General features: G+C 33.8%; 2 protein-coding genes across 2 annotated transcripts; one reads left to right on the top strand and one right to left on the bottom strand.

Annotated features, from left to right (window-relative positions):
- Positions 1-204: 204 nt before the first annotated feature.
- LOC133333079 (WASH complex subunit 2) lies at positions 205-5,490 on the top strand. Its single transcript, XM_061541410.1, has 5 exons — positions 205-294; positions 431-637; positions 700-845; positions 907-5,297; positions 5,378-5,490. Exons 1-5 carry the CDS (start codon positions 205-207, stop codon positions 5,488-5,490), a joined length of 4,947 nt encoding a protein of 1,648 aa, XP_061397394.1.
- A 623-nt stretch (positions 5,491-6,113) lies between these two features.
- On the bottom strand, positions 6,114-9,183 carry LOC133333109 (uncharacterized). The gene is made up of 5 exons (XM_061541453.1): positions 9,010-9,183; positions 7,969-8,208; positions 7,795-7,895; positions 6,960-7,279; positions 6,114-6,811 (listed from the first exon to the last, which is right to left on the bottom strand). The coding sequence occupies exons 1-5, from the start codon at positions 9,148-9,150 to the stop codon at positions 6,114-6,116; spliced, it is 1,500 nt and encodes a 499-aa protein (XP_061397437.1). The 5' UTR covers positions 9,151-9,183.
- Positions 9,184-20,796: the final 11,613 nt, after the last annotated feature.

Raw genomic sequence — 20,796 nt, 5'->3', positions numbered from 1 at the left:
TAATCATTTTGTTTTACGACTTGGACGACTTGGTTTCAATTGTTCCAAACTGTGTAAATTGTTTATATTATTTTGTTGATCTGCTATTTGGTAGTTTAAACAACGTAGTGAAGATTGTGGTAACCCAAAGGAAACAGTATTTCTCGACATTAAAGTGCTCAATGAGTTAAGGAACCTATCAACATGGAGTCAGACCCAACTGATATGAATCTAGAGGCAATATTAAATCAGGCTGGCGAATGGACATTTGCTGGGGATTGTCAATTATTGCAATGGATGAAAACAATATCACAGGTTAATTAACTGAGTACCAAACCCAAATTTCCCGGTTATTTCAAAACATGGACCTCGTGTCTATGTCATTTTGGGATAGCTGTTTTGGGGATTGTAATTATGTACAATGGAATTAGTTACTTGTTTGTGTTTTTAGAATCTGGAATCAAGAGCCGCAAGTACAGCCCAGAAGTTCGATCGCCTAAATAATAATATAAAATGTACTCACATTGCTCTGGATAATGTAACCAACAGTTTGACGGCACTTCAATACGGTAATCAGTTTGTGGAATGCCGCGTTGAGGACGACGATGAAACAGTTTCACCTGTCGGAAACGAACAGACACCCATCAATGGGGTTGATGTAAGCCCTCATGCCGCTGGTAACGAGGATTATAACACATAAATGTCTTTGTTTTTTTTTAGAAATCGAATAAGCCAACAGCAAAGGAAGCCTTTGCCGCCTTTTTGGATAATAATCTAAAGTTATTACGTATTTATGAAAAGTATTCCATTGACGTATACGATTCAGATGATGATGACAATGTGGACGAGAGAAAACGCCAAAAGACGTAAGTCTAGGAAAACACAATTGGTTGCGGTATTTATTCATTTATATCTGCACGATTTCAGGTGCATTTTCCAACCCGTTAACCCATACAATGAAAGACCATTGCCACACATCTTTGGTTCCAAAGACTGGCATATGACATCACACGTTGGCCTTCAATATGAACAGCGAGAAAATTCTTATTCTGGCGATGAGGCTTCGGACGCATTTTCCGAATCCTCATTGTCTGCGGCCGCCGACAACGATGATTCTTACGAGACTAATTCAGAATGCGCTTCAAGTTTTTCGGTAAGCAACAATACATTTGGTGGCAATTTTGAAGTCCACAACGCCACATCAACGTTGTTGCCGCCCCAGAAAGCTTCAAATTCCCAGTCATTTAGTGAAACAAGTTCTGCAAATTCGTCAAATCCCAAGATATTAAATATCCATACTCCTATTGACAATTATGTTAAACGATCGAAAAGTAGCAGTTCCACGACTTCTAAAACTCCGAGTTTACCTGAGCCTGCTGTAACAAAAGCCACACCATTACCAAAATCTCGAACTTTGCAATCAAACATACCCCCGTATACGGATTTGTTTTCCGATCCTCCTGAGGATGTGCAGTCGACTCCATCATCGAGTGTTTCGCGAAAAACTATTAATCTTTTCAACGATGACGATGATGAGGTTTACAAACATTTGAGCATTGCCGGAAGTAAACGCAAGGAGGCAAATACGGCTGAAGAATCCAAATCCAGTTATACTGAAAACAGGCCAATAGAGGAAATACAAAGTGTTGCTAAGCCTAAAACAAAAGAAATATCTAAACCAATATTTGTTGATGAACTTCAAGATAAACTCTTCAACAAAACAGCAGATACTCCCCGAAGCACTGCATCGGCTGGTAAGAAGGAAGAGGATAATATTCCTCCGGTTGCTCTACCAAAAATTCGCACAAATCTTTTTGATGATGAGGATGATGATGGTGATTTTCTAAGTGCTTTTGTGAAAAGGCAAAAACCACCAACAACCGATACTGTACCCTCTTTAGCTAACAAAAGTGTAGTGAAACCCACAACGCCTACTATTGCAACTCGCAATATAAACTTATTTGAAGAGAATAATGATGATGGCGATAATAATGCCAATTTAATAACGGAGAAGAATATAATTTCAACACCTAAACACTCAAATGTAGCGCAGCAGCCGGTTCCTAAGTCGAGTCTGTTCAGTAGTTTAAAAACCACAAATCTTTTCGATGATGACGAAGATGAGGATGAAGAAAATCTTTTTAAAGTCAAACCAAAATTATTTTCAGCAGGTCTGGATAAAAACGAAGAAAAATCTAAAATCGAAAGCGGCGAAAGTCACTCACAGCAAAGAGATACGATTAAAACAAATATTTCGGTATTAGAGGCAAAAGAAATCGACTTATTTAAAGATGATGAAGAAGCAAAAGCCGAAGATGCGAGAGAAAATGACGACTATTTCGACAAAATGTTTCCATTGCCTACAAAACCCAACATTATACATGAGATTCACCAGAAATCTGTAGAGTTTATAAAAACAGTCCAGAAAGAACAACAGAATTCAGAAAAAGATCATATAAACATTTCAACGGATAGACGCATTAATTTGTTTGATAATGTTCTAAATACAGACATGGAAGGAGAAGATGTTGAAAAAATAATTCCCCCTTTGCCAAGAAAACCCAGTAAAAATCCAGAAGAAATAAATAATTCGAATGTTAAAAGTATGGCTGGTAAATTGGAAATCAACAATATATTCGATGACACTGTGACTTTAAACGAAACACCTGTAGATCAGAGTGTAGTTTCTGAAAGTAAGAAAGCTATTTTTGAGGATAATCATGTTATACCTTCTGCGATGCCAAGAAAGTCCAGCAGTGTAGTTGATAAAAATACGCCTTTAACAGCTAATGTTGAAAGTGTTAATTCTCAAGCAATGTCTGGTAATGCTATTGAAGACAAAAATATTTCAAATGATTCTCTGAAAAAACAAGAATTTGATGTCGGTGGAAGCATTAAAAACGATTATATTTTCCCCCATCCAAGAAAGATTACAAACTTGTTCGATGGGGATGATGAATCGGACACTGAGGTCACAAACGCAGTGAATAAAAGTGTGTCTTCAAATGCCAGTACCGAAAATATAGCTCAACGAGTGATGCAACCTTCATCTGCTGAAGATAACGATACAGCGGCGAACAATGATCACCATTTGCATTCAAATAATTACACTTCAGATTTAGGAAAGACAACTGATATCCCAAATGTTAATGCCCAAACTAGCATTGTGCCTGACACTACGATGGACAATGATTCTCCTACTACAGACACTACTCCTCAATTGGAATCCAATACAAGTACATCTAAGACCAGTGAATCACATGATGTCACATCTTCCAATAAGAAGACATACAATTTTGATTCTAGTCTTCTTTTTGATGAGCCTCCAGATGATAATGATTTCTTTGAGTCTCTTGGAAAATCCTCTCAAACCCCCACTATGAAATTTAGTGGCTTTGACTTAGAGCACGATTTATATTCCGAACCAGAATTACCTAAAACTTCAACAACACCAGCCGAAAAGTTATCGGAATATAAAGGATTGCAGTTATTTAGTGATATTCCGCCGGAAGATAATGATTTTGAAAATATGACTGAACCAAACACCAAAGAAGCTGAGGGCACAAAACAACTTAGCAGTGTATTTTATGATGATTTTAGTGAAACTATAGAGGCCATAGAAAGGAGTGAAAATAAAAAGGCAACAGTTACATATCCAGTATTTGATAATGAACCACCCGCTGTCGAAAAGGAGAGTAGTGGCGAAGAAACGATTGTTAGTCAAAGAAACAAAGACAATGTGTCTGAGATTACAGAAAAAGATATTAATGTTGAACAAATCCAAGGTGAAAATTTGATTAGAAGACCGTCGCCTAATAAACATCCCATCGTTGAAGATAAAACTGAAGTTGTATCTAAAAATCGAACTGATAATACTGTGAAGGATGAAAAGCTTGAAAAGAAGAAGATAGAGGAGAATGTGTCCCATACATGTGCATTTAATAAACGGCCCATTTCAAAACTGCAAATGCCCAATTTAAATATAAATGTACAGGCCTTGTTGCCTGGAAGTGTAGGTAAACCGAATACACAGAAAGATATTCAAAGACCAAGTGAAACTATTTTACCACCTTCGATGCCGATTCCAACACAACCAAAACACAATGTTGACGAAAGAAAAGTTCGAACTGACGTCGCTACACACATTCAACAAGATCACATTTTGCCGAATGTAAACAAAAATCGTGTAAGGGCACCACTTAATCGAAGACCCTCGACCCGAAAGGCAAGGCAAGAAAATATTCGGAAATCTTTGTTGGAGGAACAGATGTTTGATAGCCATACTGAAGCAACTATTCAGCATGGAAAAGATGCAACAAATATGTCGAATGTAATTTCTTCTACGACTAAGGAAAACATCGGCATTTTCCCTAACAATGAAGATGTGTTCAAAAGTGACAATGACAGTCTGGAAAAAGTCAAAGAAGTGACGAAAAGTGTACAAAAAGCAAACGTGCCTAGTTTACTAGAGGAAGATGTCAACAACTATCCTTCTACTACTCGCACACAGACGGAAGACCTCCCAGCAAATGAAAAGGATGATCTTGAAAATGTTAAAGAACAAGTGGCAAAAAGTGTGAAAAAAATTTCTGTGCCTAGTTTTCTGGACGATGATGACCATGAAACAGACGATAATGAATTATTCAAAAGTATTCTAAATAAAAAACTTATCAGTAAGACAGATAGCAATTCGAGTTCATCTGCTATGAAGTTAGAAAGCTCAACAGATACCACAAAAGATATGAGATCATCAACCACCAAACCTGCAATAACTATGGATGCAAATACAGAGATAAAACCATTAGATATGTCAGTAAATTCTGACTCCAATCCTAAGTCTCCATTGCCCCCATTAGTTAGTCATGTAGGCAATCTGAATCCTCTAGCAACAACCGTCACATCTGATGCATCAAAGCCAAATTCTAACGAAGTGTCTTCGAAATCAGCCACGCTCAACAAAGATGTAAAACACAGTTCTACTAAACCCCTCTTCTCAGACTCCGAATCTGAAAGTGAAAATGATTTCTTTGTCAAGATAGGTTCAACAAAACAAGTAAATATAACGAGTCATACCACAGAAAGTATCACTGAGGCAACTGAAAAAATTCGTCCAATCGATGGAAAGAGCGGAACAAATAAACATACGTCCATCTTCAGTGATGACAGTGACGACGATGAAGATTTCTTGAAGTCGAGCTCTAAACTCCAGTTATCAAAAAGTAAAACCAAATCAACAACAGCAACACATTCCAGTAGTATTTTTAGCGACATAGATAGTGATGATGATGATAATGATCTATTCAAGAGTACACCCAAAGGTAAGACACAATGATGGATATGATCCGATATAAAGCTTGGAGTATTAAATTGAAATTTCATATTTTTTATTCCAAAACAGCAACGATAAATCCCAGTGCAACTACGCGTGCAATCACGTCTCCTGCTTCTTCGGATACAAAACAAACCATGAAAACCCCCATTGCCGATAATCCCTTGGCAGATCTTTTATAACATCCCCACAAACAAAGAGAAGGCAAAAGTGCATTCAGAATTCGTATAACGAATTGTATTCAATAAGAAATTTTCAGTTATCCATTTTTTTGTATTTACATTGAATTTATCTTAGAAATATCAAACATACGAATAGTTATATTACACAAGCAAACAAAAAATAATAATAATTGTAAACTAAAATCGTTGTGTTTGTTCTTTATAGTAAACTTAATTTTTAAATGTTATTACAAAAATATATAAATAAATATCAATTGTTTCTTAATAAAAATCAATTGCACTGCATAATTATTCTCATTCGAATGAGAGCAGAGGCAAACACTGCTGGGTTGCCATACGTTTATTTGTGGATCGTAATTTCAAAAATAGCCTATAGTTGGTTGGTATTTCACTTGAGTTAGTTGGTTTTATCGATCTTTGGCTAAACACTAATTATAAATTGCTTTTATAAAAAATCTTAAATCTTATATTATAAAATAAAAAACGAACATTGATGACTGGAAAACACTATACTACTCCGTGTGAATAGTTTAGCACCTTAAGATGTAACAAACAAAAAAATAAGGAAAAAAATTTTACAAGTAGTAACTTAAACTAGTACTGCTATACTGGGTGGTTGCTATTTACAGAGCCACATCGCGATATTTGCGGTAATCGTCGGATTCATTGCCCAGTGATAATTTCGAATTGGCTGTAATGTAGGGATTCGTATAGTTGGCATAACCAAAACCACCATAATATTGTAGATGTTGGGAATTACGTCGCTGGAATTGTTGTGGCATTACCCCATTGCCTGCCAAAACTTGAGGATTTAGGCTTGTCTGGCTACCGGGTCTCCGATAGATGCCACCATTCATGGCAAATTGGGGCGAATGCTGTTGGTGCTCTTGCAAATAGCCCAACATGGCCAAATAGTACTGCTGTTGCTGGTTATAGTTCTGCAGCAGATTGTGTCCATAGGCTGCCAGGTCACTTTGTACCTTGTTTATTCCTTCCAAATTTTCCAATGATATACAATTGCGGGCCAACTTTGTTGGCGGTTGCGATTGTGATTGTCCTGGCAACGCCATTGGTTCTCGCTGTCCCCTTGGTTGTGTGGGAGGTGATGGTTGTTTTGGTTCAATAGAACAATAAATGGGATCATTGGAACCGACCAGAGAGGCAGGCTGTTTGTGGGAATCTTGTAGATTATTTTTCAAATCATCTATTGTTATATTGAAATATTTTCCATTCTTTTCATCGCTGTTCTCTATGACATAGCGAGGATTGTAAAGACCCGGCAGGGTACAGCGAAGATCCATTAATGATTGGGTGCGATTGCCTGAAATTATAATAGACATAAATTTTCATCAAATTTCTGTCGCGTAATACACAAATGAATTCTTTAGAATCTATGTGAATGGATTTTGTATTGAAAATAGAATATCTCTAAGTTTCAATAATACTTGATGTGTACATCTCTGTCTTACCATTACGATTGATACCACTTGCTGGATTAAATTGCTGCTGCAAAAATGGCAGGGCAAACATGCTGGCATTGAATTCATTCTGCGATCCGAATACATTTAGTCCTTGTGGCTGTGAGCCACCATTAACGGGTTTGGTGGTGACCTCTGTTACTTGGTAACCTGAATTTTCAAAAGCACTCTGTTGATTTTGTATCCGTTTGCTCGAACGTCTTGAGTCAGATTTTGTTGTCAGCATTGGTACGCTAGGTGGCGGTGTTTGTAGTTGTAGTCGTGTTGCCAAATCCTGTAATTGTGTGAGGACTTGAGACTCGCGACGCCATCTAAAAAATATACAGAATTGTATAGAATTTCAAATGAAGGAACATTAAAATACATCTTACATATATTAATATGTAAGATGTATTGAGTAATAATTTTCTTTATTAACGTAATCATTGATTTTGTTGTACGGTAAGATGACCTAAAACTGTGTCTATCTATAATCTATTAATTTATGATTATATTAAGAGCTTCCCTGGAGCTAAAAAACAACAACATCAAACAAATGAAAGTGCTGTCATTTAATGGCCAACCAACAAAAAAACATTATCAATTATCAATGCGAACCATCATCGGCATTGAACACAGCCATAGATAGATTAATCTACATTAGGAGCAGAAGCAGCAGCAACAGCTAAATATTTCAGATGTTTCTTTCACTTTTGCTATTTAATTTGGATTTAGTTCAATGTTTCGAAATTTGTGTAATATTTTCTACAACTCGTTATTGTAATAAAATTTGTTGTTTTTGTTGTTATAAATACGTATACTATTTGTATTATTTGGTTCAACATACCTTAGACCAGTTGGTATCACGCAAATTAAAGCAAAACAATTTATAACCAAACGTATGAGGTAGGCTATTAACTCTGTTAGGCCGTGCACCGATTGCAAACCCTAGAAATGTAGAAATTATAAAATATTTGTTGTTATTGGTGTTGTTGCAAGTAGCAATGATGTGTTAACCTACCCAATGTTGTGTTGTCATAATCATTACAAATATCAACTCGGGTATCGATAGTATCCCAATAACCACCGACCATGCGAATAAACCCCATGGTAGACCAGTTACCAGGCCATGGATGAGTATCGTTGTGGCCACAAAGACAATAAAATACTGTGTACAGAGAACGTAAGCGGCATAGGGTAAATCACCGCGCGCCTCTAAAATCCATGAAACTTCACAGGAAAATGCACCCAGGTATACAATCTGAAATGGGAGAAAGAGAAATGTGGTTTGTATGTTTTAGAAATACTATTTAAATTGGAATTAAAACAACTATTTGTATTTCATTTCAGATTTGACTCAAACGAAGGTTTGTTTGCGAAGAATTTGAAAGATAGCTTTGAGGTAAAATATAGCTTTGAGGACTGAAATTGGGTGATTTCTTTATGGACCTGCATGAACGACAGCTTATTGGTGAATCGAAATAACAATCTAATTATGGATATCACAATAAATAAACTGTCTAGAACCTTTTTTGGTTCTATTGAGATGTCGATGAAGATAAAAAAACTTGTTCTAATTATGCTAAAATAAATAGGTCATTCCAGAATATAATAAAATGCGATTTCATATATTTGTTTCCTATAATTTTGTATTGAAACTTAGTGTATTAATGGGAGAGCACATCCAGCATATACCCAATTTAAATTTTACATTATTTATACAATTGCTGTACAATATTTTTTTTAATCGTAATATTTTCTATTCAATAGAAATAACTACTTCCGGAATTCATCGCTTATGGTTTCTCTTAGAATTAAATTTATTCCGAAACAATTTTAATTTTGTTAGGAAATAATTTATTAATCCCAAATACTTTTAGGCTTCCATATTATTCAATAAATAAATTGAATTGAAATCCTAATACAATAATAATTGTTAAACAATCCCTGTAATTTATTTTGCATTTTTCATCTTTTGTTTACCCTTTCGATTAAAAAATTAATTTTTTTTTAAATTAAATATATTATTAATTATTTGACATTTGTATGTGGTGCAACTTACCAATAGCAAACCGGCTGCAACACAGCATATAACAAAGAGATTCGCTTTTATAAAGCGCTCCATAATGTGCTGATTCCAAAAGCTTGTTATGCCATCCGTTCCGCCGCTTTTGAATGTCTCACTCTGTTTTTCACAATTCATTGCACGATTATTAATTTGTTATTGTCCGATGACAAATGGGAAACAAATAAATGGATTGAGGTTGAAGCTGAGGATGGAGGAGGAGAGTGGCCAAATTCCAATGTTGTGATGATTCTTGAAGAGCTTATTTTGTGGTGGAAAATGAAAACGTTTTACGCGTAGCTTCTGTTAAATGGAGTCATAGGCTTATGACAAAATTCTCTGTTGCCGTACGGTGCGGTGAGGTGGGTTATGAATTTTTCAAAGTAACCAAAACTAAATTGTAGGAAACCAAAATGTTGTTGTTTTCTATTTTTGTTGTTGTCTGTTTTTGAAAGCAATACTTCTGTTCTGTTTGGTTTACTTTCTTCGCTGGATTTGTTGTTTGCACTGCTTGGAGTATTAAGTAGCTGTAATGCTTTTTTTATTCGCTTATAAAAATTATTTTTTTAGAGCATCGAATGTAGTTCTAAGTCAGTCTAGTTTTTATTTTTTGTTTCGTATAATTGTTGTTTTATGAAATGCTGAGCGGCGTAGCACCATCATCTTCGTTGGTTGTGCCGCATGTTTTCCAAGTTTCTTTCTTTTTTAGTTTATTTTGTCAAATGGGCTGATTTTTTTTTTTTTTGGTTTACTGGCGGCAGGTGTTGTAAGCTGATTATAAATACTCGTACACATGTACGTTCATGTATGTAGGAATGACTTCTGTTGATATTTGAACGTAAAATGTTTGCACTTGTGTATATTTTAAGTTAATTTTTATTTTCTTTTATTAAAAATGGTGTTGCGATAAAATGAAAGCTGTTAAAAGTTAGAAGAAATTAAATAAAAAAATGGAATAACAAAAACAAAAAATTACACAAAAGAAGTAATAAAACAATAAATGCAATTAAATGTTTTAACAAGTTTGGTTTATATAGTTTTTAGAGGGATTTCTTTCACGCACACCGTGGTACGAAAAGGAGAAAATTGAACAAGAAATTATTTTTTTCCAAATTGGATGCCCTCTATTTCTAAGCAATATTAATGAAATGAACTATAGCTGAAATTCTCCTGTTATGTACTATTCCCGACTGTATTTTCAACAATTGTTTGACCTCTCCTTTTTCAATGACTATTTTCTTCAAGGTTGCCGATTAAAAAAGCGACGGACACTTGTGGACTAAAACGTTTTAATAATATCATATCAGTGTCCATATAGCTTACAAAGGGAGATCAAGGCAACTGGCAACTGGTTAACCAGCTTTGCTGTTAAACTGTTATAATGAAATCTTGTTTTCTTTTAAGTTGCACTTAATTTGTGCGAGTAACTGATAATAATGACGACGAAGAAGAAGAGCAATACACAATTATCATCGAGAACCATATCAACTTTAGTTTGAGACATATATTCGAGGTGACAAATGATTTTGTTTAATGTAGAAAACCTGAATTATTTAAGTCATCACCGAGGAGAAGGATTACGAACGAAGTCCAATGCATTAAGAATTTAAAGAATTTTTTGCAAATGTGTATGTGTGTGTGTGCGTTTTTTTTATTTTCAAAATTGTAAAGTTTGTGTTTTATTGCATTCTTGTTGTGGATATCTTTATTGTGGTGTTGTAAAATTGAAGAGAAATTCAGTCTTTACGACGATGTGATGATGACGGTGTGATTTAATGTTTAGCTCATGAAAATTAAATAGAAAGCTTTGGATGTCTTGTCTAGTGACCCTCAAATATCCAAGCAATTAATACTTCTATATTTTAAATCGAAGTAAGAACTATTTTTATAATCTGATATCTACGGAAATAAATAGCAACCCGTATACGCCTTTTAAAGTCTTCTATTATTATATGGAAGGGTATATTTTATTTCTAATTCGCTTGTAAGATATTTTTTATTTAGTTATTTATTTTAAACAATTATGAAGCTGGCAATAATAAAGTTAACGCTTTCACTGTTTATTCTAGATTGATCTATGATTTGGTTTAGAAACCTATATATCGGTATTTCTCGATTTTAAAAAGGTTGATAACTTCAGCCATTTTCTCGAATATATACAGTCATGTTTGGGTGTAGTTAACCCTCGATATAGTGAAAACGGCAAGCAGATTCTAAAGTCAATTTCTGAGCTTGTTGTTTTTTTTGTGATTAAAGAAAAAACCTTATTTCTATGGCAGACATGATAACTCCTCACTGGAACATTCCAACGGTGTTAGGAAGAGTTCATGCCTGGTTCTCGTAGGAACTAGGATATTATTGACTTCGCTCAAAAATTAACAAAATGGCGGACGTTTGAAAAAATAGTCTATTTTGGACCACAAACTATGTTAAAAAATAGGGAAGATATTCGCCGATTGGATTTAGTTCCTACGATAGGTATACACCCACAAACAAACGTGTCAATATTTTGAAAAGATTATTAGTTTTGAGTTATCGTGCCCGCCATTCCTAAAAATACAGTTTCGAGAAAAGTGCTTTTAAAGTTTGAAATGCTGACACAATAAACCGGCTATATCTTCATGAGTTGTTGAGATGTTCACTTGAAATTTTATAGAGACATTCTCGAATTAATTTAGGTTCCAATCAAATCAAAAAACAAAATTATTATTATTTTTTAAACTGAGAATGGGTGGGACCCTCTTAAGGAAAAATCTTCATATCTGTAATACAACAACGGTGCCGCTTAACTATTTTCTATTGGAAAATGTCGATAAAATATCAAACCAATGATTGTGAAATTCACGAAACCGAATAGAAAACAAAAGACTTAAGACACAAACATCACAAACGAATCAAAGATAATTTGTATCAGTGCGGGATATACCCTTAGCCTTTGGCGCTATTGCTCAATCTCTTAACGATTATGGCATATCAACCAATTATATATTTATTGTTGACATGCATTTCGCAAAATACACTGGGAAAAATTACAATACAATATGGACAGAGAATTCCTTCCTGTTGTGTACTCTGCGAATATAATAAATATGAAAATATTCATTTCTCCTATCATCTCCCAATTATACCATCATTCGTATTAAATTTATTAGGTTATACTTTTATTTCTTTATGATCTGAACATGACCCAGTTCATTCATGACCACAATATATAAAATATTATTTTTTTTTTTTGGCAAGCAATTTGAAATCTTTTTTGGATTATTTAATTAAATAAATTCAAGCTTCTACGTTTCTCTCCAAGCGTTTAACATTCATTATCAGGTGGTTAGCAGAAAAACACCTCTATTCAATTTAAATAATAACCATTTTTTTTTTGTTTGCTGTTCTGGCCATTCAGTTCGGAGCCGGTTATGTTGAGGTTGTTCAATAGATTGTTTGTGTACTAGAGTGTGTGTGTTTGTCTATAAATAAAAAAGAACGCCATTTATCAATGGATAACAAAAGAAAGAATTTTGATATTGAATAGCAATAGCAACAACAACAAAAAAAAACACAAATCAGAAACGGAACGGAAAAAATTGGGTGATGAAGAAAAAAACAGAGTAGGGCAAAGAGTGGTGAAAGAATAGGAAACAACAACAACAGCAACAATAAAACCAGAGAAGGGAAACGAAACGAAATGGAATAACTGTTCTTCGGTTGAGTCTTCAATTGAAAGAAATTTCTGACGTAAAACGAAAGACGAAAACTGTATGACCATAAATTTCTAATTTCATATTTTGCATATAAATCCGAACGCTTACACGCTTAGCTTGTCATGACTGTAAAGTACTCAACTGGACTTGACGCCAAAGAAAGAAAGAAAAGATTCATTTATTGCCGTTGGTGTCAGTTCATGTGTATGTTCGCTCGTTCGTTCATTCGTTTATGATAATCCGATTGCCGTTGCTGTCGACAAATAGGGAAAACTGCTCAATAAGCATGCGTGTTGCCGTAATATGCGTTACCGCATTAAACATTAAATTGCGTCTACAACAAAAGTATGGCCAATACCGACCGTTTATGCTGCCATAAAACAAAAAACAACAGTACAGGCCTTTTTTGTTTCATTCTTATAGTATTTATTCTTTTTATGTTTTTCATTTAAATACGAGCGATGAACGGTGATTGAATGTTGGAATATGAATTTGTTGTATATGTGTATGGTGTTGTCTGGGCCTGTGGTTTGACTTGAGCCAAGATTCTTAACTGACGTTTTTCTTTTATTTTATTTTTTGTTGTTGTTTTTTAGTATAAATGTTCATATATCCGGCCTCCGGTTTTTATGGTAAACATACTGTGTGAGAGTGCACCTGCATAAATGACTATTTGTATGCGGAACTAATGGATAACTAGTAGTTTATTTTCTGAACTTCGTGCCGAAATTATAAAATCAATGGCAATTAAATCCAACTTCCTTATCGAAAATTGAGTGAAATTATTCCATTACAGACAAAATCAACGACTTTTCCTATTCGATTACAAATTCTTAGTACAATACATACATTAGTCACTTTGTGTTCTGGGTTGAGCCGTTCAAAAAGTCTGCACCACTACCGCCATACACATTCATAATTTCTTGGTGGTTTGCAAATATGTTTGTATGTAATGTGAATAAATAATACAACAACAAAATACGTTGTAAACCATTTCTGAAATACTGTTTATTATTTTTCAGTTAAAGTAATGTAAAATCATTCAGGCCCGTACGGGTTTTTTTCGTTTTTTTTTGCTGCAAACAGCTTTTTTTTTTTTTAATTTCCTCTTTTAACTGTGGGTTCCGGTCAACGAATATAGTATATAGATACATTGTGTGATTTTCTTCACACAAGTGTCCACATGCATAGCATTTTTCATATTGCAAATTACACAGTAAACAAAAGATTTAAGACACAAACTTTTATTGCATATAATATGTCGATACCACAATCCATAGCCCCCGGAGATATTTTGCAATTTCGTATTATTTATATGCAAATATATGCAAATTAATTGTAATAAATCGATTGAAACGTACTTTGATGAAATGAACAAAAGAATCAGGACCCCCACAAATTAAAAGTTAAATAAATTGCAAATAAAAAATAATACTAAAATAAATAAATCGTTTGGAAAGTTCAAAATGTTTGATGCTGATCAAACTGAGTTTTGACACGCCTAATTCCTCTTGGAAAAATGTCAACTACTAAATCTTATAGTGTTTTTTATTTTATTTAAGATCGTCCGTCTAATTTATATTTTGGGTTGGAATGCCACTTAAAATGGCTGTTCAGGTCCTTGTTTCTTCTTCGTAGTGAATGGAAAACTCGCCTGTATAAAAAATGAGTTTAGTAAAACCCCTACGTTAGGTAATATGAAGTTTACACACTCACATCGATTTACAAACTCAAAGTATTGGTGTTTGACCCCAAGTGTCTTTGGCCCAAAATACGTTTCAGGGAATTTAGAGACGATTTACAAATGCGGATGATAACTCTCAAAGGAAGTAGCCGATTTGGTCCAAATTGTGTGTATGGTAATAATTCTTCCGAACATAAATCAAGTTCAAAAATAATTACGAATCCACTCCTTCTAGTACCATCTCGAATATCAGTCTACCTCTTATGATACCTCCCTCACAAAATGGTCAAAATTTCGCTGAATATAAATTTAAAACAACTTGCAAACTAACAGACTTGAGGTAATCCTTCTACAGGCACTTTTTCAAACTAAGCCTTAATAATGTTTGAAGATGGGACTTATCGGTGCGATTCTTCTAGCATCAAAAAGGGTAAAAAATTCGAAATTTTTTAAATCCCATATTGAGCGTACTTTGCCAAATTCCGAAGGTTAGACCAATTTTAAAATTTTATATTAAGTTAATGAATTAATGGATATCGTAATATTTTTCCGAAATCCGAATATAGCGTAACTTCTACTGGTATCTTACTATAGATGATAAAAAAAACATATGCATAATATAAAGAAAATAGCAAATCCCAAGTGGTCTAAATTTGGCTGACCTTAATATTAATACTAATCAAATATTTAGTGCAACTCTTGGCTATATAAGTCCCTCATCTTTGGAACCTCACCCACAAATGTTCACAATTTTGGAAAATTATAAATTAAACCGTAGACATCAGCAAATTACAAATTGCTTACAAAAGTCGGGGTTAGTATGAAATAAACTTAGGGTATATATCTGCAATATTTGTACTACACCATGTACCAAGAACACCAGTACGTATTATAAATATATTATATTCATCGTGTACTCTTAGGATCGGTCTATGCCAAAAATATTTCATATTTTATCAAATATATATTTATGCAGTATTCACCTACATTTATGTGCATCCGTGTCAACTAAATGGTATGACAAGCACTCCCATTATGCACATTGGCCTTATTTGGACAAACATTGTTTAACCTGTCGTCTAATCAAATGTTGCTGATGGATGCAGATGAAAAAAAAAAATAAAAACAAAACAATTAATGACAATTGAAAAAAAAAACTTCTATAAACTGCGATAAGATTGCTGGCAGATCTGAGATTAATATCTGTGATTGAACAACTTCAATGTAGATTGATATATTTGTGGGAAGATGATATGGAATAATGTCTGCTTTTGTGTGCCACCACTCATGTGGGCAGTCATTGATTGTTGTTGGCATACAGGAAGGAGTGCTACGCTAACATTGAAGAAGACATCTCACATCTGAAGTTGCCATAATTGTGATGATGCCGGTGCTGATGATGATGTATTTCAATTTGAATTTTGCCGCTATGAAATGTTATATCTATTTTTGAATACAATTATTGTGGGTACTTGTAATTGGTTATTAACTCCTCCCTATTGTAAACAAACAAACCGTGTGTGTTTAGACCATGAAAAGCCAATAAACTTTTCAGCGAACATTGTGAGTCGGTTTGGTTTGGTTTGTTGTGCATAATTGTTACGTTAATTATGACAATACACGCATTTGGTTTGGTTTGATTTGAATTGAAAATGAAATTGAAAACATGAATTATTTTGTGTAGGATGAGAGTTTTCGATATGGTGTGTGGTGCTACAGTGGTTAAGATAATACAAATAATATAAATGAAGAAAGTATTTTTAAGAAATGTTTATCAAAAAAAGTAAATAAATAAATAAAAAATAATTTCAATATAAAATGTTAATAAAAATACATTGAATTTGATTTATTTATTTAAAAACAAATTGATATCACACAGCGATGCATTTTTAAATATTATTGGTCCATTTTAATATCAAACATCTTGCAATCCAAAACCAAAAAAATACTTTCATTTTCTGCACTATTGTATTGAATTAATATCGTATAACTGATGGCGGTTTGTTGTCTCTTGTTGTCATAATAATGACACAACATTTTCAAACTGTTGTATCATCGGCGGCTCTTAATGATTTTTCAAGTTCAGTGAATGCCCAACATTGGACTTCATTAGGCAATTATTGAACAAAAAACAGAGTTGTGTTCGAACTCTATAGGTGGTCGATTTGTTGTTTTACAGATTTATTATAAATATTTGTGTATGTGTGTGCATATTTTCTAATAAACATATAAATTATCAAGATGAGTATAGAAAACGATCGATCTGATCGTTAATGACATGATATTTTACAGAAATATTTATTTATTGTTATTCATTCCTATTTTAATACATTTGGTTGGCATTTTCCTTATATACTAAAACCAATTTTATGGAAAATATGTAGAAACAAATTTTCACAATCTACATCAAATAGCTGATATTTTTAGAAAAATCAAAAAACTATGTAAACAGAACTTGATTATCTATTTTGTTTATTGCTACACTTTGATAGGCCAAAAATATGCCTCATCAAAATATTGGTCTTAGACTCCATGACCAAACCCGTTTGCAGACAATTTTAAGTTGATTTACAAATGTCCATCTGTCTGTCTATCTCCCTTGGGCGTACGATACCTCTCCAAGGGAGTAGACTATCTTTGCACATAGTAGTATATTTTAAAATTTTGAACAACTTCGATGATGGTGAATACCGGTTAACTTCTTCTGGTATCTTCCACACAAAATGATCAACATTTTGCTGAAATGTAGCAAACTTCGCACAAACTAATATTTTATCTAAGTCTGTATATTGTTGAACGATGAGCCTTATTGATCCACCCCTTTTAGTACCTCCCCCACAAAAGGGTCAATATTTTGAAAACATGTAAATCTCATATGAAGCGAACAGAATATTCAATTTCATACAAGCTTTCCACATCGTAATATTTTTAGCAAACCTATATTAAGTCCGAAGATGCGAGTCATCCCCTGTGGTATGTCCCCCACAGTTGTCGAAATTTTAATTTTTTTTAATACAATATCATATCACCAAATGAAGCCTCCCGATTTCATCCAAGCATTATACATCGTAATATTTTTACCTATATCAAGTCTAAAGATGGGATCTATCGGTACACTCCATCTGCTACTTGTATTTCGTATTTGTATATTTTACCAAACCTACATTAAATCCGAATATACTATACCAAATATAGATTTAGTGCAATTATCGGCTATATAGGTGCATCATATCAATGAAATGTTAGAAATCTCATGGAAATGCCGATGTCGGCAGGTGCAGATTCAACAATACGACTCGGCTCGGCTGATTTATAGGATAACGGCCCCTTGATATTTTTATGTTTTTTCCTCCAACCAAAAAGGTGGACCGTTTCAAATCAATACATTATTTTAAATAGTAGATCCGATTTTATTCCATTTAAACTATGGAACTAAAATTAGCAAAAGATCGAAAAACAGAATGGTTACAAAATTTAAAAATATTTCAAATGGAATTCAATTTAAATCTGATAATACTCGGGACCAGGTATAACAGCAGTAAAAATAAAAGTAACAATCTCCTGCCACAAACAATTTTTCTCCAAAATGACTTCCGATTCACTAAATTTTGAGATTTGCATCTATGTGTGGGTTATCATTTGAGATAACTGGACACTGAGCACCTCTACTGAAGTGTGTGTAAATACTAATTGTATGTCATTTCATACATATGACTAAAATTAGTTTACAAATTAACACTTTTGTTACACGCTTATACAATACCAGTATACCAAACTCCATTTTCATGTAAAAGGTGATGGAACTATTTGCTTTTATTGTTATTATAATAATTTATTTAAATAATAGAGAAGACACAACACTTAATTAGGCAATGCATTTGCATTATGGGAACAAAACTGTGTTTTTTTCTTCATCTCCGTTTTCTTTTCTTTAAAATCTGAACCAATTCCATATAAATCTGTAACAATAAATTAGAGTTAAAAAAAGCTTCATAAATCCTATTGGGGTGGAGTAAATCAAAAACGCATTTGAGGGAAATACTCCAGATTTCCATAACAAAAATGTCTTTGTTGTTATTTGGTTTACCACACCACACCACTGTGTCAAAAACCAGCCAAGGTGTTGAAGATGGGTGTGTTATTAATTTTGGGTTTAAGGCCAACAAAAGCTGACATGCAACCTCTGTTCAAAATTCAACTGAAACGAAAATAAACCCAAGACTTCAACAGTGATGAAAAGACAACAAACCTTATAATAGTTTTGATATTTTATATTCGTGTTGTTGTTGGATAATTTTCTAAAGAGAAGATTATTCAAAAGATGTGGTTTGGGTTTGTAATGCAAATTTGAGTTATGTTTTTTTTTTCTCAAAAAAGAGGTTTAATTTTAATACTGAATTGCTTGCCTTTCTCTTGGGTTTTGTTTCTTGATTTTAAATCCACTGCATGCTACTACGGCCTATAAGGAAGAGTTCCAGTTGAATAAGCCGCATAGCCACCAAGCCTTTAAAAACAGGCAACAATAAAAGTGACGCATTTTTCATGTAAAGACTTATTACATGGCATGGAATTTATAATGTCTTAACAATGCCAAGCTGCAAAACAGTTCCAACAGCAGCAACAACAACAACGGCAAGGCATACGATACGATATAAAATGCCACAAAGAAATGCCTGACGATTTAGTCATCAAATTCAGAAAGCCAGCCAGCAGTCAGCAAGCATTAACAGAGACAGCAAATAAAGCTAAAATTAGCAAACGAAATGAACGTCATACATAGCTCTGGCTTCGAAATCTAGGAAATATTCACAATTCACAGCAATAAAATGAAATTGTTGTTCTTCTAAAAAAAAAAATCAGATTTGGTGATGATTTCAAACAAAGATAACTTGTATTTGGTTCTCAAACGAAACGCTTGTTTTTGTTTTTGCTGTCACTACTGATTTCTCACACACCAATCTAAATCTAGCTTCCAAAAAAGGTTTGGGTTTTTTTTGTGGTTTGGGAAAAAGAAGAAGATTAAATTATGAGCTAAAAATCTGCTGCCATACAACCTGACACAGTGACTGTAACCCCTGCTCTTCACATTGAATGTGCGACGTTAGTGTCTTGATTTTTTTACTACATAGAACAAGTTTGTTTTAATGCAAGTATTTACCAGTAGGTTAATTGTTTTTGTTATATTTTTGTTGTTTTTTAGTTTTATGAAGACAATGGCAAACTACTTTCGGTTGCTCCACAACTCCACAACACAGCAAGTTCACTGAATGATGATGATTTTCTGTAACGGGTTTCAATAAAAAGCGAAATTTAATTTCAATTTCAATTGTGTGTGATTTTGTTTTTGTATTTCTTTGTGTTTTTTTTTCTTTGCTTGTTTTGTTTTTGTTGTTATTTCATTTATATTTCACTACTACTGCAAATCAATCACATAGAAAACGTTAAACTTTTGATTCGGACACTTGGAAATTTGTTATGCAGATTAATGTGGATTCTCGTCGTGTTTGTTTGTTGGCAACAAAAACAACAACAACAACACATGTACATAATGGTAGCAATAGTAACAGCAGCGGTGTACTTATTAGTTGAATGTACATTTAATTATAAGCATTTTCAGTTAGCAGTTGGAGCTGGCAATATGACATGATGATGATGATTTGTAAACGTCATGGCCTGGCCTGCTTGCCTGCCAGTCTGATGGTGATGATGGTTACTGGTGCTGGTGTTAAACCAAATTATTATATGGATATTTTCTCACTATTTCATTCCAACGAGATGATTATACGCACTTTGACTTTGGACGTGTCTAAACAAACATAAACAACAACAACGAAAAACACACCACCAACAAATGAAAACACTCAAATCAAATGGAAATCTAACGAAACGTAACAACAATGAAATACGTCTTCCAGTGAAAACAAAAGACTTAAGACACGAACGCGCACAGCCGTTGGACACTAACACCGTACCGACGACAAGACACACCGCTGTTTTCTAAGCAACTGAATAGCATGCCAGGCTGCCAGCCCGCCAGTCAGCTACTCGAGCCACAGTTAGTGGTTTGAACAGTGGCAACAGTTACCTGAGAAAAGAGCCAAGAAAGAGCAAAAGCTCTCTTATGCTCTCTCAGGCCAAGCTTTTCTTTCTTTAAGTTGTCTTTTCAATTTCAATCTTTTTAAAGGCCATCATATATCTTCTCTCTACCCATCATCACCTGGTCTATTCATTTTCATTTGTTTGTTTTTGTTTTTTTTTTAATTTAAATAATGTTTCAAAATGTTTATTGTATTTATTCTTCAATAACGGTTTTTAAGATTTGATTATTATACTTTTTATTGGAATCTCGTTGGTATGATTAAATGTGGCCATTTGAAAGAACTTTCTCTTGAATTTATCATT

The sequence above is a fragment of the Musca vetustissima genome, unplaced genomic scaffold, assembly GCF_032173495.1.
Source record: "Musca vetustissima isolate MV318-11 ecotype Yass unplaced genomic scaffold, APGP_CSIRO_Mvet_v1 utg900, whole genome shotgun sequence".
NCBI classification, from domain to species: Eukaryota; Metazoa; Arthropoda; class Insecta; order Diptera; family Muscidae; genus Musca; species Musca vetustissima.
This window is presented reverse-complemented; position numbering and strand designations above follow the sequence as displayed.